Raw genomic sequence first — 16,281 nt, forward strand, 5'->3', positions numbered from 1 at the left:
AAAATATGCACTTGATATTCTAAAAGATTCTGGACTAACCGCTGCACGTCCTTCGGAGTTTCCTATGGAACAAAAACTCCGTCTCTCTCCCACCGACGGGACACCATTGGCCGATCCGTCAATTTACCGTCGTCTTATCGGCCGACTACTTTATTTAACGGTCACACAACCGGATATAACTTTTGCCGTAAACAACCTCAGTCAATTCATGCAAACACCTAGTCAAGTACACTTAGACGCCGCTCATCGCGTACTACGATACTTGAAAGGTACACTTGATAAAGGAGTCTTCTTATCCGCAAACAGCTCTCTCCACATTACAGGATACTGTGATTCAGATTGGGCTGGTTGTCCTTCAACCCGTAGATCAACTACAGGATACTTTACAATGATTGGGTCCAGTCCTCTTTCCTGGAAATCAAAGAAACAACCTACAGTTGCCAAATCTTCGGCAGAAGCAGAATATCGAGCTTTAGCCATTCTTACATGTGAATTACAATGGCTCAAGTATTTATTACTTGATTTTGGAATTGATCACTCTGATCCGATGACAGTTTACTGTGACAATCGGGCCGCTCTCCACATTGCTGACAACCCCGTCTTCCACGAACGTACCAAACACATTGAGATAGATTGCCACATTGTTCGTGAAAAGATCAGAGGCAACGTCATTGCCACGCGCTTCACCAGTTCAGATAATCAGTTAGCGGATATCTTCACAAAACCACTTGGGGCAGAACCGTTCAAGAACATTATTGGCAAGTTAGGCGTTACTTCCATTCCCGCTCTAACTTGAGGGGGAGTGTTGGAAGGTCTACTCCACTCGGCTAAACCGAGTGGATTAGTCCATGGTTAGGATAAGGATTCCTAGTATAATTAGGAATCCTAGTATTATTAGGATTGTTGTATTAGATAGAGTTTTATATAAAGAGATCCATACATAATGTAAAATATAAGTTGTAGTGTTAATAAACCAAGGTATTTACCTATCTCTTTCTCTCTCTCTCTCTCTCACACGATCAATAACTCACCATTATCATCTCGGTTTTCACTCGAAGTTCATCATCAACCACTCTCGGTTATAACCGAGAGCCTCATCCTTCACTCTCGGTTATATCTGAGAAGCCATACCATCACTCTCGGCTTCACCCGAGAGTTGTCAATCAACCTCTCGGTTGTTATACCCGAGAGCAACATCTCACTTCCTCTCGGTTCTCAACCGTGTCTCCAACTCACTTCACCTCCACTCGGTTATAACCGAGTGTGCTCATCGTTCAAAGGTCTAACCCTTTTCACAATTATCATCTCAATCTTTTTTTTCTTTTATTCTTTTTTTGTTCCTTCTTCTTGGTGAGAGAGAGGGAGATTACAGAAAGAGAGAAAGAAATTGTAGAGAGAGAGAGAGAGATTGTAGAGAGAGAGAGAAATTACAGAAAGAAGTTGTTCTCGGATTGTTTGTTATTGTTCTCGATTTACTGTTTTCTTAAGTGAGAAAGAGAATACAGGGAGTTCCAATAGAAAGAGAGAGAGAGAGAGAGAGAGAGAGAAACAGAAACAGTAGAGTGAGGAAGGTTGGAGAAATTAATTGGAGAAGACGAGAAAATAGGTGAGAAAATAATTTTCCCACAGGGAATTCATTTCCGGGAAGATGAGAAAATCGTTTTCCTTAAGGGTCTGTTTGTTTATAAAACAGTAAAAACAGAAGGAAAATATTTCCTTTAGGGGTGTGTTTGGCTTCCAGACAGGAAATCAGCAAGAAAAGTTATGATTCTTCTTCCATTTTCTCTCTTACTTTTCGTATTTATTTTAAATCTCGATCATGATTAGTTTATAATCTCTCATCTAGGATTTTATGAAGAAACTAATTCTTGATCTTTTAGATATATTCTTGATTGATTAATTCTTTTGATTGAACGATAAAGTTTAATTTGTTTTAATTTGTTAAATCGGTTATCTTTTCACTATTTATACTTTTCGATTTGATGCATCGTGCTTATGTTAAATCATTTGACGGTTCATACTTATTAATTGATAAATAGTAGTTTAGAAATATATTTTTCAAAAGAAGACAAATACCATTTTATGATCTAAAAACCGATTTTATCGAAGACATCTCCCGGAATTAGGATAGTTCATTATCCGAAATTCTGAGTTATAAAAAAAGAGAATTAACCATTTTAAGTATTTGTTTCTAAAAGTGATTTTATGTGGTGGAATCCTAAACCCTAGGCTCCTCTCCCCATTTGAGTTCATTTTCATTTCCGTAATTTTATTTTAATATTTTATTTATTTTATTTTAAAAACCAAAACCAAATCATTTTAAAATCTTATTACTTCCTAATTTTAGAATAGGTTTCACTAGTCTCTGAGGAACGAACCGGTCTTACCGGAATTATTACTTGACGCCCGTATACTTGCGGGTGGTAACCTATTTAGGAATCTTTCTAGGCCCATCAAAACCCTAGATTGGCCTTCGCGAAGAAACTCCAAACTGAGGCTTCACGAGGTAACCCCAATTTTTTTGTTTTTCGTGTTTTTGAAACCACAAAAGGTTTCTTCATAAAACCCCGATCTGCGGTGTCACAATTGAATTCTTGTTAGGGTTTGTTAATATTGTAGTAAGCAAGAAACAAAGAAACCCTAGATTGGCCACTAGTCCTCTCGGCGAGCTTCCTGATGACCCTTCAAGAAAGAAAAAGGAAATGTATAAAGGGGGAGATTTGCGGAGTAAGGTGGAAAAAAATTGAAAAGTTTGACTATTAACTTTGACTAAAAGGAAATTGATGACGTCTAAATTTATCCTTCCAGAATCATTCAAGATGTTAAGACTGCTACGATGAATGTCGATCTGCTCCTCAAGAATTGGGGACGAAACTTACAAGGAACTCGGAAACTTCTTCGACGCTCAAAGCCTGTCAGATTGTCCTTGCAGTTGAATATTAATTGAGTATTGATTGACCCCTAATTTAGGAGTTGACGACTTACTCATTGATTGGCCAGTTTAGGGCGAAGCTTTACCTTTTATAGGCTTTTATGGCTGACCTCATCGAGCGACTGAGATGAGGCGGTTGAAATCCACCGTGTTGAATTGAAATTATTATTTTGTAGTTGGGAGATATTAGGGTACCTCTTTAAGATAATCCTGTTGAAATCCACCGTGTTGAATTGAAATTATTATTTTGTAGTTGGGAGATATTAGGGTACCTCTTTAAGATAATCCTGTATATTTGTACAGGAAAGTTTCCTTACCCAAAGATACTCGTTATTTTGGATAGATCGTGTTTCCAGTCTTGGGAAAATTTTCCTATCCGCTGGACTCTTGTATCCTAAGTTTAATAAAGACATAAGATCTTCACCGATTGAGATCTTTGATAGGATTCGGGATCAAATTGGTAAAATCATCATGCATGCTTCTACCCCATGTTTCCGGGTTGAGATATAAGCGCCACTTACCCAGATCTCCTTGTCTTCTCTTAAATCCCAAAGCAGACCTGGTTGCACTTCAGTTAGAGTAAGACTTCGCCGCCTAGGACAATCGTACCGACCCTCGGTTCTGGGCTTAAGTGCATACATCTTTTGGATTTAACTTCCTTATTGACTTGATACAGATTAAACCTTTGGACTTTTTATATTTTCTGAACTTACTTCTAGGGTCAAATTCTTTAGTTGGTCACAATTCGGAACCTGAACTGGAATTAACCTTGTGAATAAAGTACAAAAGTTTCTTGAAGACATCACGGTTCACATGCCCAACTACCCTAAGATGGAATTCAACTTTGCTACCAACTTGATACAGATTGACCCGTTGGACTTTTGATCTTTTTTGAACTTATTAACCGTAGTCAACTAATGATTATTTTATCATCAGATATACTGTGTTTACAGTCAAATTAGAACATTAGATAAATTTTAGGGTCAAATTCTCTAGTTGGTCACAATTCGGAGCCTGAATTGGAATAACCTGTGAATAAAGTACGACGGTTTCTTGAGACCTCACGACTCAATGCCCAATTACCGTAAGACAGAATTCAACTTCCCTATTGACTTGATATAGATTGACCCGTTGGACTTTGATCTTTTCTGAACTTATTAACTATAGTCAACTAATGACTATTTTATCATCAGATATATTGTGTTTAGTGCCAAATTAGAACATTGGAAAATTCGAGGGTCAAATTCTCTAGTTGGTCATAATTCGGAGCCTGAATTGGAATTAACCGAGTGAATAAAGTACAAAGGTTTCTTGAAGACCTCACGGTTCACATGCCCAACTACCTTTTTTTTTTTGCTAAGGACATGCCCAACTACCCTAAGACAGAAAAACATCTTAAAAAAAACAGAAAAACAGAAAAACAAAAGTATAACAATTATATTTATATATTTACTAGGTTTCCGCCGCGTTCTACGGACGCGACATATCCCTCTTGGCTAACGCCGTAATATTCTCAAATTCTTCCTACCAATTAAAAACTTCGATAATTTTAGAGAAGAAAGAATTGCAGAGAATAGAGAGAGAAATATAATTGCAGAGAATAGAGAGAGAAAAGTAATCCTATGAAAGAGAAACTTTTTTTTTGATGAAAGTAGACTTATAGTCTATATTTTATTGAAGAATAACTTCGTGAACAATGTTGGGTTTATCTATACCCAATTCAACTGAGATACAACTTGAGGGTTGTGGCCTTTGCCAAGCATTATTCGACTCATTTCTAAAAACAAACTTCGCTAAAGTGTGTGTTACAATATTATTTGAACGAAGACAATGTTTAAAGGAAATTGAGTGAATCAAGTCACTAAAATGGTGGATTTCTTCAATAATGAGTCTGATTCTCCAAGGAGGAATCTCCCTCTTATCCGAGCAAGCCTTAATAATTGTAGAAGTCTCCTTCTGTATCCACTACTTGGTGTCGAAAGCCTTGTGCCAACTCTATGGCTAGACAATGTTTAAAGGAAGAGTAACTTATTTAGTGGAAATATTTGTCAAAGAAATCATGAGAGTAGAATGAGAAGAAAGTGGGGCAGTAGTTATTTTAGGATTATACTGTATTTAAAAAATAATAATAATTAATGACACTACCTCCCTTCCCTTAAAAGTTTATTCACATAAAGAAGGATTTATACCAGCCGTCAGATGTGATCTCTATCAAGCTCCCAATAAAAATGGACGATCTGACTTATCCAAAATATTAATGACACTACTGCCCTTTTTTTAGAGTTTATTTACATAAAGAGGGATTTATACCAACCGTCAGATGTGATCTCTATCAAGCTCCTAACAAAAATGGGCGGTCAGACTTATCCAAAACAACCGACTAATCTGTTTTTATATATGATATTTATATATATACATTACAAGTTTCTCCTTTATTTATAAAAAAGAAGCCTAATTTTAGGGCTGCGCAGGCAAAAGTGTCACTACTATTTCTTTAGTATTTTTTTTTTTTGATGAAATACTATTTCTTTAGTATTGCTTTAAACTAAAGTGGAAAAAATTGGACAAGTTGTGTAAAATCTGTCAGAAATTATGAACAAGTTGAGAAACCCCAAGAGAAAAAACCAGAAGTTGTCTATGTTAACTGAATCAGATCTGATAAGAATTAAAATAGTGATCTCGTCTTTTAATGATTTCTTGGTCTTGTCTGCTTGAAGAAAGAGTATTGAGACAGACAACACAGTAGATGAGTGAGAGAGCTCAGAATATATATAGGGTCATTTTGGGAAGAACATCATGATATCATATTCCATCTTTAAAATTGTGCAAGACCAAGAAATCAAGAGTAACAACTAATTTTTTAGGTTAATTCATGTTGTAATACCAAATTAAGTCATACCCAATTTCTAAAATCCCTCATAAGTCCCTTTTTTCAACACTATTGTCTCATTCAGAGGGTGGAGAGAGAGAGAGAGGAGGCAAACAAACCATTTACATAGGTAAAATCAAAATACAAGGTGAAGGACAATGAAGAAACAAAATCCAAGTAAACCTGGATATTTGTCTCATGATACTTTTACTAGCTAAACAAGTATATCCAGATTACCCAAGACAGAAAACCTTGAGATTATATTCTAGAAATATAGTAGTAGTATATGTTTCATAAACACAGTAACCAACTAATTAAAACCCTTTTAAAGGGTTTATGAATCAGAGTTAATGCAGCTTACTCACCGCCTCCATGCAAGCGGTAGGACCGATTTCTCTCTTTTAGTTCTTGTTTTTGCTCTTCTCCATTGTCCTAGGAGCTGCAAGCAAGCCAAAAAAAAAGAGACCTTTAGCTTTAAAAGTAAGAAATCAAGTAAGCAATGCAATACGATACGAATTTGGAGTATTTTGAACTTCAATATACCAATAGTATTACGGTGAAAGATATTGGACATTGAAAGGAAACGAGGGTGGGAAAGGATTTTAATTTTCCTTTTTGGGTTGACAATTAAGGGTAGTTTCGACCAATAGCAGTGGGGTCCGATTCGTCGAAAAAAAGAAAATGCAGTAAACATAATCACATGGGAAGATATATTTAAAGGATATATACCTAAGCCAATGGCCTCTGAACCTTTCATAATTCTCAACCTCTTGCAAGAATCAGTAAACATGCTGCAATAAGAAACAAATTTAGAATCAGGCAGAGAATATTTTTACAGCAAAGAGTAGTACTACCTTACAAGAATAACAATTGTTAATACCAAATCAGATCAAGGAAAAGTTACATTTGAAGAAATTATGAAACGAAAAACCTAATCCGCAACATAAATTATGCTAAATAGCCGTAAAAGATTATTATAAGAAACGCCCAAGTTTATTCAGTTGTTTGTCTTTTCTCGTATTTCGGGGTTCTTTTATCTAAATTATTCACTTAAGTTACTCATCTGGCATAAACGTAATTAAAGTAGGGAGAAATTCTAAATGGCTCGAATTTTGGGGCTGACCACGGGCAGAGAAGTGATGTGACCGACTCCAATTGGTCAGGCCATGAGGAGAGAGAAATGACCTGACCAATTGGGACGGCCACCCCACCTTTCCGACCATGGCTGACCCCAAAAATTGAGCCATTTAGCATTTTTGCTAAATTAGTAGGATTATTATGTTGCGAATTTGAAAGTGAAGTAAGAAAATCCAAAAACTTGCACGTTGAGAATTGTTTCTTGCTAAACCTGTGAACTAGAGGAATATCCAAATGTTATCAATTATGATTCCTCAAAGTTTCATCAGTAGTGAAATTATGGTGAAATGTTTTATTATGTTTTAGTCTCAAATGAATCTTGAAGCCAAAGAAGTATTTGAAATATTTGATTTATGAGAAAGTTAAGTTTTTAATTATGTCCGAGGACTAAATTAAGTTTCATAGTGTACTTACTCCCAAGGAACATCGCCAACAAGCATCCAGTCTCCGTCCTTGTCTTCATAAGTTAGAACACAGTCGGACCCGTGGAGAAGATCCCTCAATCGGCTCTCGCTTAGCCCATCTCGCCCTGGGATTCCATTATAATTGCACTGCCCTGAATTCTGTTGTAAATCTTGTCGATTCCAACAAATTCAAATTATCATCTTAAGTTTGAGCATGTCTACTTTCAATAGATTGACAGTAAAGGTAATTAACAACCTAATCGCAAAAGGCTTGAGAGAGAGAGAGAGAGAGTACCAATCGTAAAGCAGCTGAACATCTTCCTAAGAGCCGATGAGAGCTCGACGTAATTGGTGTAGGTCTTAAGATCAACCTTCCTCAAGTAAGGAGCACCATCCATACTAACCTTTACATATAAACATTCAGACTTTACTTCAGTATCATCTTTCTTCTTTGCCGGGTTAGTAGCCAAGGTATTCTTTCGAAAAGATCGAATTGGTGGCCATCCAACTACTTGTGACCTAAAGAAGATAAGAAGAAAATGAGCTTCAGATTTCAAGTTTCTCTTATCAAACTACCAAAAACTGAAGAATTCTTTATAACCCACAACTTCTAAAACACCAATTATCTCATACAAACAACAAAAATCACTTGTTTCCTTGATTTCCCAAACAACATTGAAATTGTCAATAGAAAAACTTATTAGCAGAACCAGTAGCTCAAAGTAACAACACTAAAGAACATATGGTAGGAATTATACAGACTCAAGAAAGACAACCAAATTGACAAGATCACAATTATAGAACCCTAGAATCATAATCTGAAAAAACCCCATCAACAAATTCTGAAGACAAATTGAAGCAAAAGCTCACATTAAGAAAGATGAAACCCAGTAAGAGAGGGGAGAGAGAGAGAGAGAATTACTTTGCAGGGGGAGCTTGGTCATTTGTGGCAGAAATTTGAGGTTTCTTTTCTTGGGAAGGATTAGGGTTCTGAGGAACAACATCATTCATGAGAGTAGCAGCAGAACAAGACTGTTGGATACTATTCTCAGCACCTCCTAGAGGTTTCCCACCATTTCCACCTCTGGGAGAGAACAAAACAGATCCTTTTCCTAACTCAACATCTGATCCACCATTACCAGAGAAAACCCACTTACCAGAAACATCAATAGCATCAGAAAACCCCCTTTTTCCACTAGGAACAAAATTCTTCAACAATCCAAGTGGGTAAGCCCCATTTTTATCCTCTGAAACCTTTCCTAAAAAGGAAACCCCAGTTCCTCCTGTTGTTCTCTCTGGAGACTCAGAACCAGGTAACCCAAGTCTTAACTCAGTTTCTTTGTGGTTAAGAACATTGTTCTTCTTCTTCTTCTCATTCTCCTCTGTGGAAACAGTTGATGAAGTATTCTTCTCAATCTCTGATAATCCTATGTAATCATGCTCTAATGGGGTAGACATTAAAAACCCACTTCAAGAAGGATCACAATAGTAACACAAGCCAGCTAGTTCACAGAGTTGAAATCCAGAAGAAAGCATGAAAGATCAGAGTAATTAGGATCAACAACTCTCTCTCTCTCTCTGTAAATACATATATATTTATCTCTCTCTATCTCTTTCTTTCTCTAACCCAAGCTTGTTTAGATGATTCAGAAGGTTCCTCTATCCTTTCTGTAACTCAATTTTTTCTTTTTAGTTCACTACTCAAAACCCAGAACAGCAAATGAGAATGGCAGAAAGCTGAGACAACTTAACAAGATAGAGAGAGAGAGAGAGAGTAATAAAATCTAGAGAAAGAAAGTAGATGGAGAGACGGTCTTGATTTACTGGACACCCTTTCCAGGTGTCGAAGAACATTTTCATACAGTGAACATTTCTAGGTTGTCACTCCAGAAAATCCTTGCAACTTTTTGCCCCCGACTAAAAGACCGGGGTCCGGGAAGGAAAGAAAACTGACTGCTAAAATACGCCTCCACTAGAATGCACGAACGCCTGAGACGTGTGAACTCCTCGGACCATCCCCAGTTCAACACTAAGGCGGGGGGGGCGGGGGGGGGGGGGGGTAGTGGATCGAGACTTTCACAGACTTTCATAGACAAATTGTCCCGTAGACATTTCAAGACATTTCAGATGACTTATTATAGACAACATGTGTTCATAGACATTTTCAAGACATTGAGAGTTTGTAGACAAAATGTCTTTATAGACATTTCAAGACATTTGATCCATAAACAAAATGTCTTGCGGACATTTTAAGATCTTGAGTCCATTGACAAAATGTGTAATGCATATTATATTTGTGCTAATCAACCCTAGATGATTCAGATAATTTATCCCTAAAAAATGGTCCAACTATTGTTTGGTCTAGTTTTAGTAATCCAACTGATACAATCTTACCTACCTAGAACTTCACTACATCTAAAACCCTAAAATCTGGGTTTTAATCTTTCAATATTCCTAGTTTTGGGATCTTCCTCTTGAATGGCATTAAAACACCACTTACTGGACTTTAGCTATTTTAATCAATTTAATCCTATTAATTTGGCACACTTGAAACATACTGAAATTTAGGTGATGAAGATGGTGGCCATGGGGTCGAAGATATTGATGATGGGAATTGGGGACGAATATATGGTGGTGATGATGGTTGTTGTGGTGGGAGATGAAGATGTGGCGGTGGTCTGAGAAGATGAAGATGATGGTGGTGGTTCTCAGTGAAGGTGGAGTGGCTGCAATTATAGTCGAAGAAGGTGACTAATGGTGAAGAAGGAAGAAGATGGTGTTGAGTTGGAAATTGATATGTAAAAAAGGGTATTTCCGTCTTTATTTACATGTGTAATTCACGCGCTTGAAACTTAACTCCGAGTTGAGGGTTTCCGTCCATGTAGGGGTGTAAATCAAAAGTTTCAAAAAAACGGGGGTGTACTCCTAATATTGATATAAAAGTGGGTTCATTGTCAAAATCTCCCCCCAAAAAAATCTTATTGTCATATTTATCGTCTCAATTGCAGCTCTTAGTACAAGGGAAGCGAAACCAATTCTATCAGGTATCAGATAGATAGCAGAAAATTACTTGCAACAACAAAAAATAGATAGCAGAAAATAATCATCAATTTATCCACATAGAAAGTGACAATCAAAATATCATTCACCATTTAAACGATGTTACGAACAGGCCGAGCCCACATATGAGATAGTGGGGGCACGTCCCAATTTGCACTTCCCTGTGGAGATGTCTTCAAACCTGGACATATTAAATTTAATGTTAGTAGTTTAAGCCCATAACTCATAAGCCCAAAACTCATGTGCCACCAACAGTAATTTAAGCTCACGTGCTCACGTAAGTAAGAATCCCTATTACTCACCCAAAACCAATTTCTTCACTTATTAATCCTCCAAATCACTTTCTTCGCCCTTTTATCCCCAAAATCACTACCAACTGTCGTTATTTGTTGAAAGATTACCAACTTAAATACAAGCACAAGACATAGAACCGAAATGACTATAATTAAATATGTAGGTCATTCATAAGGGTTTTTGTTATTTTCTTTTTTTCTTGGCTTTAAAATAAATATAATAACATAGGAATTTGCGAGGGGGATTTAATATATTTTCTCTCTCAACGTTAATTCGTTTGACGGACGTTATATTTCTAGCTTTCTTATTTGATTGTATGATTGTCCTCTACACTATAAATGCATAACATTTCATGAATTCATTTGTCATGTAATCCAAATTATGCATGCGAGAAACATTACTTTTTATGTTTCAGTTAATGTTTTTAACCCGTCGTTTAAATGTATTTATAGTTTCTTTATCTATAAAAAAGTGCATGGCTAATAGGGGTCAATTCCCAAAAAATGTTTTTAACCCGTCGTTTTAATGTTTTTATTTCCATGATTGCCCTTCTTACAGAAGTGTTTTTTTAATTCAACATTGACCCCCATTTAGTATGGGTCAATTCCCAAAAAATTATAACCTTTTTAAACCAAACTAGGGGTCAAAATGGAATTCACTGAAGAAAAAATTAAAATCATTAGACACCTCATCTATCCACTCTGTCCTCCACATCATCTTTCTCGCCACCTCATTGTCTTCTCCGGCAAAAGTCGCCGGCCGGTAAAGTTTTCCGGCGACCTTCAAAATTTTTTACTTCTAGCTCTTTTTCTTTTTCACTCTCTCAAAACAAAAATAGATGCCCCAAACAAAAATAAATATTCACTTCCTCTCTCCATTCTCCGCCTTCCAAACCAAGGGCAAAAACCAGTTCCGCCCACAGATCAGACAAAGCCCTAAATTCCCAAAGAGACAACCATCATAAAAGCCCTCTTCCATTAATTGAAAATTGAGTTGTAAAAATCATATCAAAGAAAACATCAAGAACAAGTTTCAGAGTTTTGGGTTCACACACTGTAAGCTTTTGTTAATTAACACCTTAACTAGCACAAGTAAAAGATTAGGCTCGTGTACACTCTAAAACGACGAGGAGTGCTTGAAGAGATTTATAGATTGTCCTAAGGGATTTATTGGTGTTAGCATGTGTAGCACTTGCCCCTCTTACCTTCGTCACCTTCCCCTGGATCCTTACTAGTTGTTGGGATAGAAATGAAGTGGACCAATGCCCCTTAAAAAATTAACACCTTAACTAGCACAAGTAAAAGATTAGGCTCGTGTACACTCTAAAACGACGAGGAGTGCTTGAAGAGATTTATAGATTGTCCTAAGGGATTTATTGGTGTTAGCATGTGTAGCACTTGCCCCTCTTACCTTCGTCACCTTCCCCTGGATCCTTACTAGTTGTTGGGATAGAAATGAAGTCGACCAATGCCCCTTAAAAAAAACTAGTAGAAGAAGATAGCCAGCCCCACAGACATAAGGAAGAAAATCTATTGTGCTAGAGGAAGCTCTTTTCTTTGGCTTGGCTCTTTCTTGGTGGAAGGTTTGGTCGAATTGAATCAAGAGTAAACCACAACTAGAAATTGCATCACCAAACACTCTTTGATCGAAGATTGCTGAAATTTCTTTTTAATAAACGTCTGCTTTTAAAAAGTAACTTAGGAACCATTGGTATAAGACAACTTCTCCTTATCATCTATACCTAGCTATCGTAGACTGGAAGCCTCGTAAACTGGATCAGATCAATAAGCTATCACAGAGGTAAGGCATGCATCATCAGTCTATCGATTGATCTTTCTTCCCCCCAAATGAGCCGATCTAAAGTCAGCTCCATAGTTTCAGTAAGTAGAGTGAGAGTGACTAGCCTTCCTTTAAAGGCCAAATGGGTGCCTTCGCCTCTATAATAACCTTTATCTTGAAAGAGATCAAGCTTCTTCCATCTCTAACAAGTTCCAAAATGGGACTATAGTTATCTTCCTAATGAGTGTTGTATGTTTTAATGACCGAAATTTAATAGAGAAGTATATTGGGTATTAGATACCCTCCATCCACGTGAAGCCTAGTAACCAATCAATGTTTCAATTTAGTCATGCATCGAAAATTAATGGAGATGAGAAGGATATTGAATATTATATACCCTTCATCCACGTGAATCCTAGCAACCAAGTATTGTTTCTTTTGTCCCACACCGAAAGTAATAAAGATGAGAAGGATATATATTGAGTATTATATACCTTCCATCCACGTGAAGCCTAACAACCAATCTACATTTGATTTTAGTCCCACATCAAAAATTAATAGAAATGAGAAGGATTTTAAGTATTACATACCCTCCATCCACGTGAAGCCAAGCAGCCAAGCTATTTAAAAATTGTAGGTCCTGTAATCGGGTTCCCTCGAGTTGCCAATCAGTACGGGCTCGGGTGGGTAGCCGGCGCAAGGTTTCCACTTAAGACCTGCATTTTTTCCAATCAGTATGGGTGGGTTATGCTCGTTAGCGGGCATCGGATCCCGATATTGAGGGTTGGTCATGGGTACACGTGGCGGATTCGGGATTGCGGGCTTTATTCTCATCTAGTTGGGGGCAACTATCGACCGAATTACTTTTTCCTCCTCAATCTGATGGAACAGATTTGTTGAAATTATTAGTCTTTAAATTTGGGCGAATTTGAGTAGGAATTTCACCTTATATATCCAACAGTTGTAATTACTCGTTTAATACTTTAAACCGAACCACAACGATTTTTTTTGAAATATCAGGAGTTTGCAGATGAAAAGGGTTACACATCAAAAGAGGAAGTAAATATTATTACCCTAAAAAATTAATATAATCAAATCAAGGAAATTTATAGTGAATTTTACATATTTACTTCGATTGTTCTCTTCCAGGTTTTCCAGTTTTAATGAGAACTGAAAGAAGAGTTAGAGGTTACAAATATAAGGTTGTGTTAGATATTCTTTTTCGGATTTTCAATAACTAAAGACACGACCGAATTATGAAGTTTGTAGAATGACGGAGAGAAGGAGATGGCTATTGGGTCTCCGAGTTAGAAAGTGACTTATCGTCCTTCTACCTTCGAGTAACTATTTCTCTGTAGCATTGGTGAGGAGGTGAAGGTATATCTGCAAAGACTCTCCGGCTCTCAAGTAAGTTCAATATTGTGGGTTGAAAGCTAAAGATAATGCAGAGGTTAAGGATCATATTGATTTTTAGGGAAAACCTGTGTCATTTATATAGGCTTGCATTGCGATGGTGAATCATTGCCTTAAAAGAGGCCACGTGGCAGGGTCGTTAGTAGAATTTTTCTGATCATAACGGATATGGTTGTATATCAAGATATGACAAGCGGATATTTGGCGCTACCAACCTTCTGCATAATCAACATTCCTCTCAATAAGATCAGAGATTAAGGTGTCGGACAAACTTTTACAGTCCTCCAGTTACAAGGTTGATCAGGTTGCAGAGCTGACTCAGATTTACCCTTCTATTGGTCATTAAGCCATGACAAAGTTGGTGCCTTAGGAGACTCACGCTGACCTCCTATGTCAGGGCTCAGTTAACTTCTTGGCAGGTCAAGGTTGATCAAAATATGACTCAGGACGAGCCTCCCTCCTTAATTAGTAGAATGCAAAGATGTTTAAGGAGTAGAAAATTCTATGTTTCGTTCACCTGTAATGGCTAGTCAATGAAAAATTCATTTTATCAACAAATCTAATTCAAAGAGGTAAGTCATGTCTGAGGCAGAGACGGAAGCATTGCTCTGCTAGTATGTCTTTAGTTTTTCAACGAGGTAGAACATCTGCTTAGTTCCCACCTTTCCTGTCTTTGCTCACGCTACCTCGAAATTTTAACTGCAATTAATTCATTGCTCGATATTCTTCCAAAAATCTAGTTGGTATGTCAAACGATCTTTTAATGTTACTGTTATAAGTTGCATTCTCGCCAAACATCCATAACTCGGACATTTTTCTCGACACAGGTGATATGTAGTCATTATTCAAGTGGATCTCTGATTTTCTATAAGTAGTTTTATTATGACAAGAGAAAATGGATTGTAAAGTGAAGTCATGCTGAAAAGCATTGTTGGGGAAAAAATTCCTTCAATCTTATGGTTTTATATTCTCGATACCTCGTTTGATGTTGAAATTCTTAATCCCAAGCACTTACATGGTAGGGACTATCAGAGGCGACCAAAAAATAGTTCGAGATGTTACATGATCTCAAAAAAATACATGCCTAACGGTGGCATAAACTGAGTTCGAAGAAGAAGTCTTTCAAGTACTCGAGATAAAATTAGTGAAAAAAGCTTCGATAGTTGACCCAAATTAAAGTTTAGAATAATAAGTGAAATATGCAGAGTTAGAGGCAGCCCACGAGATGATTGTTGAAGCAGAAATGATCATCCCCAACTCTGAAAACCCAAAAGTCAAGTAGTGGATATGATCAAACCAAGTGCCCCAACAGAATATGACAGTGCCACTCCAAATCAAAATATCTGATGTAGAGGTTTCCCATGACAATACTTTGACTGAGGAAGAACGACAAGAATTGACTGAATTCTTAAGAAGTTATATGCACATATTCACTTTTAACACTGACGAAAGGCTAGGTATAGACACCTTAGCATTCGTATATGCTAAACATGAATACGAGAATGGAACTGTTAAACAGAAGAATAGGATCTGTCCTTATAAAAGAAGCTGAAATTGCCAAACAGGTGGGGAAACAATTGGAATTTTGAAGGACAAAACTGTGAGTAAAATAGTCTTTAAAAGTTCTTGGTTCAAAGTTTAAGTTAACTCTAAATTTCTAATAGAAAATGAATAAGACTTCACTTATAAGTTCTCTAAAAATTTGGAAAAATGTTTCTAAACCTTTAACGTCAAATTTAAAAGACATAAGTAGAAATTTTGAACCAAGAAGGCTAGACTTCTTTCTCCTCTTAGAAAGTGATAATCAAAGCCTCATGAGTCATATGCGCAACTCCATAAAGATGATACAAAGGCAATCAAAAGCTCACATCTCAACAATCAGAAATCTCCTTCCGAAATTTTAAGGCATTAACTTCTCACATATTCGCCGCAATAGCAATGCTCATGCCGACAAACTTGCAAAAGGGACTTGTGTCCAGTGAAGTAAGAGCAACTCCAACCTGGGACTGGAGGGGCTTTAAATTTGAATTTAGGGCCCCTCCCCCAGGTCCAAGCTCGGTTGAACGCCCCACATGACCGTTGGGGAGGTCCCTAACGGTCATGTTGAGGATCACATCCAACGGTCCAAATTTTTTTGTTTAAACAAAATAAAATTAAAAAAATAACTCATTAATAAAAAACTAAAAATAACTAAAAAGGCATTACATTGATAATCCAACTCGTTGATAAAAACTAAAAAAAAAACTTAATAATCTATTCGTTGTCGTTAGATCTCGTATTCCACAAATGTTCAACAAAATTTGCCTTCAACCGGGTATGGATGTCGTACCTTATAAGTCGACCCATACGGTCAAGCAATTCGTCTGGTAAAGATTCTTCGCGATGTACCAGAC

The 16,281-nt window shown here is 37.0% G+C and overlaps 1 protein-coding gene across 1 annotated transcript; it reads right to left on the minus strand.

Annotated features, from left to right (window-relative positions):
* Nucleotides 1-5,906: 5,906 nt before the first annotated feature.
* On the minus strand, nt 5,907-9,316 carry LOC147556633 (auxin-responsive protein IAA27-like). The gene is made up of 5 exons (XM_086657560.1): nt 8,265-9,316; nt 7,638-7,861; nt 7,353-7,512; nt 6,531-6,592; nt 5,907-6,240 (listed from the first exon to the last, which is right to left on the minus strand). Exons 1-5 carry the CDS (start codon nt 8,798-8,800, stop codon nt 6,203-6,205), a joined length of 1,020 nt encoding a protein of 339 aa, XP_086513686.1. The 5' UTR covers nt 8,801-9,316; the 3' UTR covers nt 5,907-6,202.
* Nucleotides 9,317-16,281: the final 6,965 nt, after the last annotated feature.

The sequence above is a fragment of the Eschscholzia californica genome, unplaced genomic scaffold, assembly GCF_041429995.1.
Source record: "Eschscholzia californica isolate CP2 unplaced genomic scaffold, dmEscCali1.0.p SCAF_2, whole genome shotgun sequence".
NCBI lineage: Eukaryota > Viridiplantae > Streptophyta > Magnoliopsida > Ranunculales > Papaveraceae > Eschscholzia > Eschscholzia californica.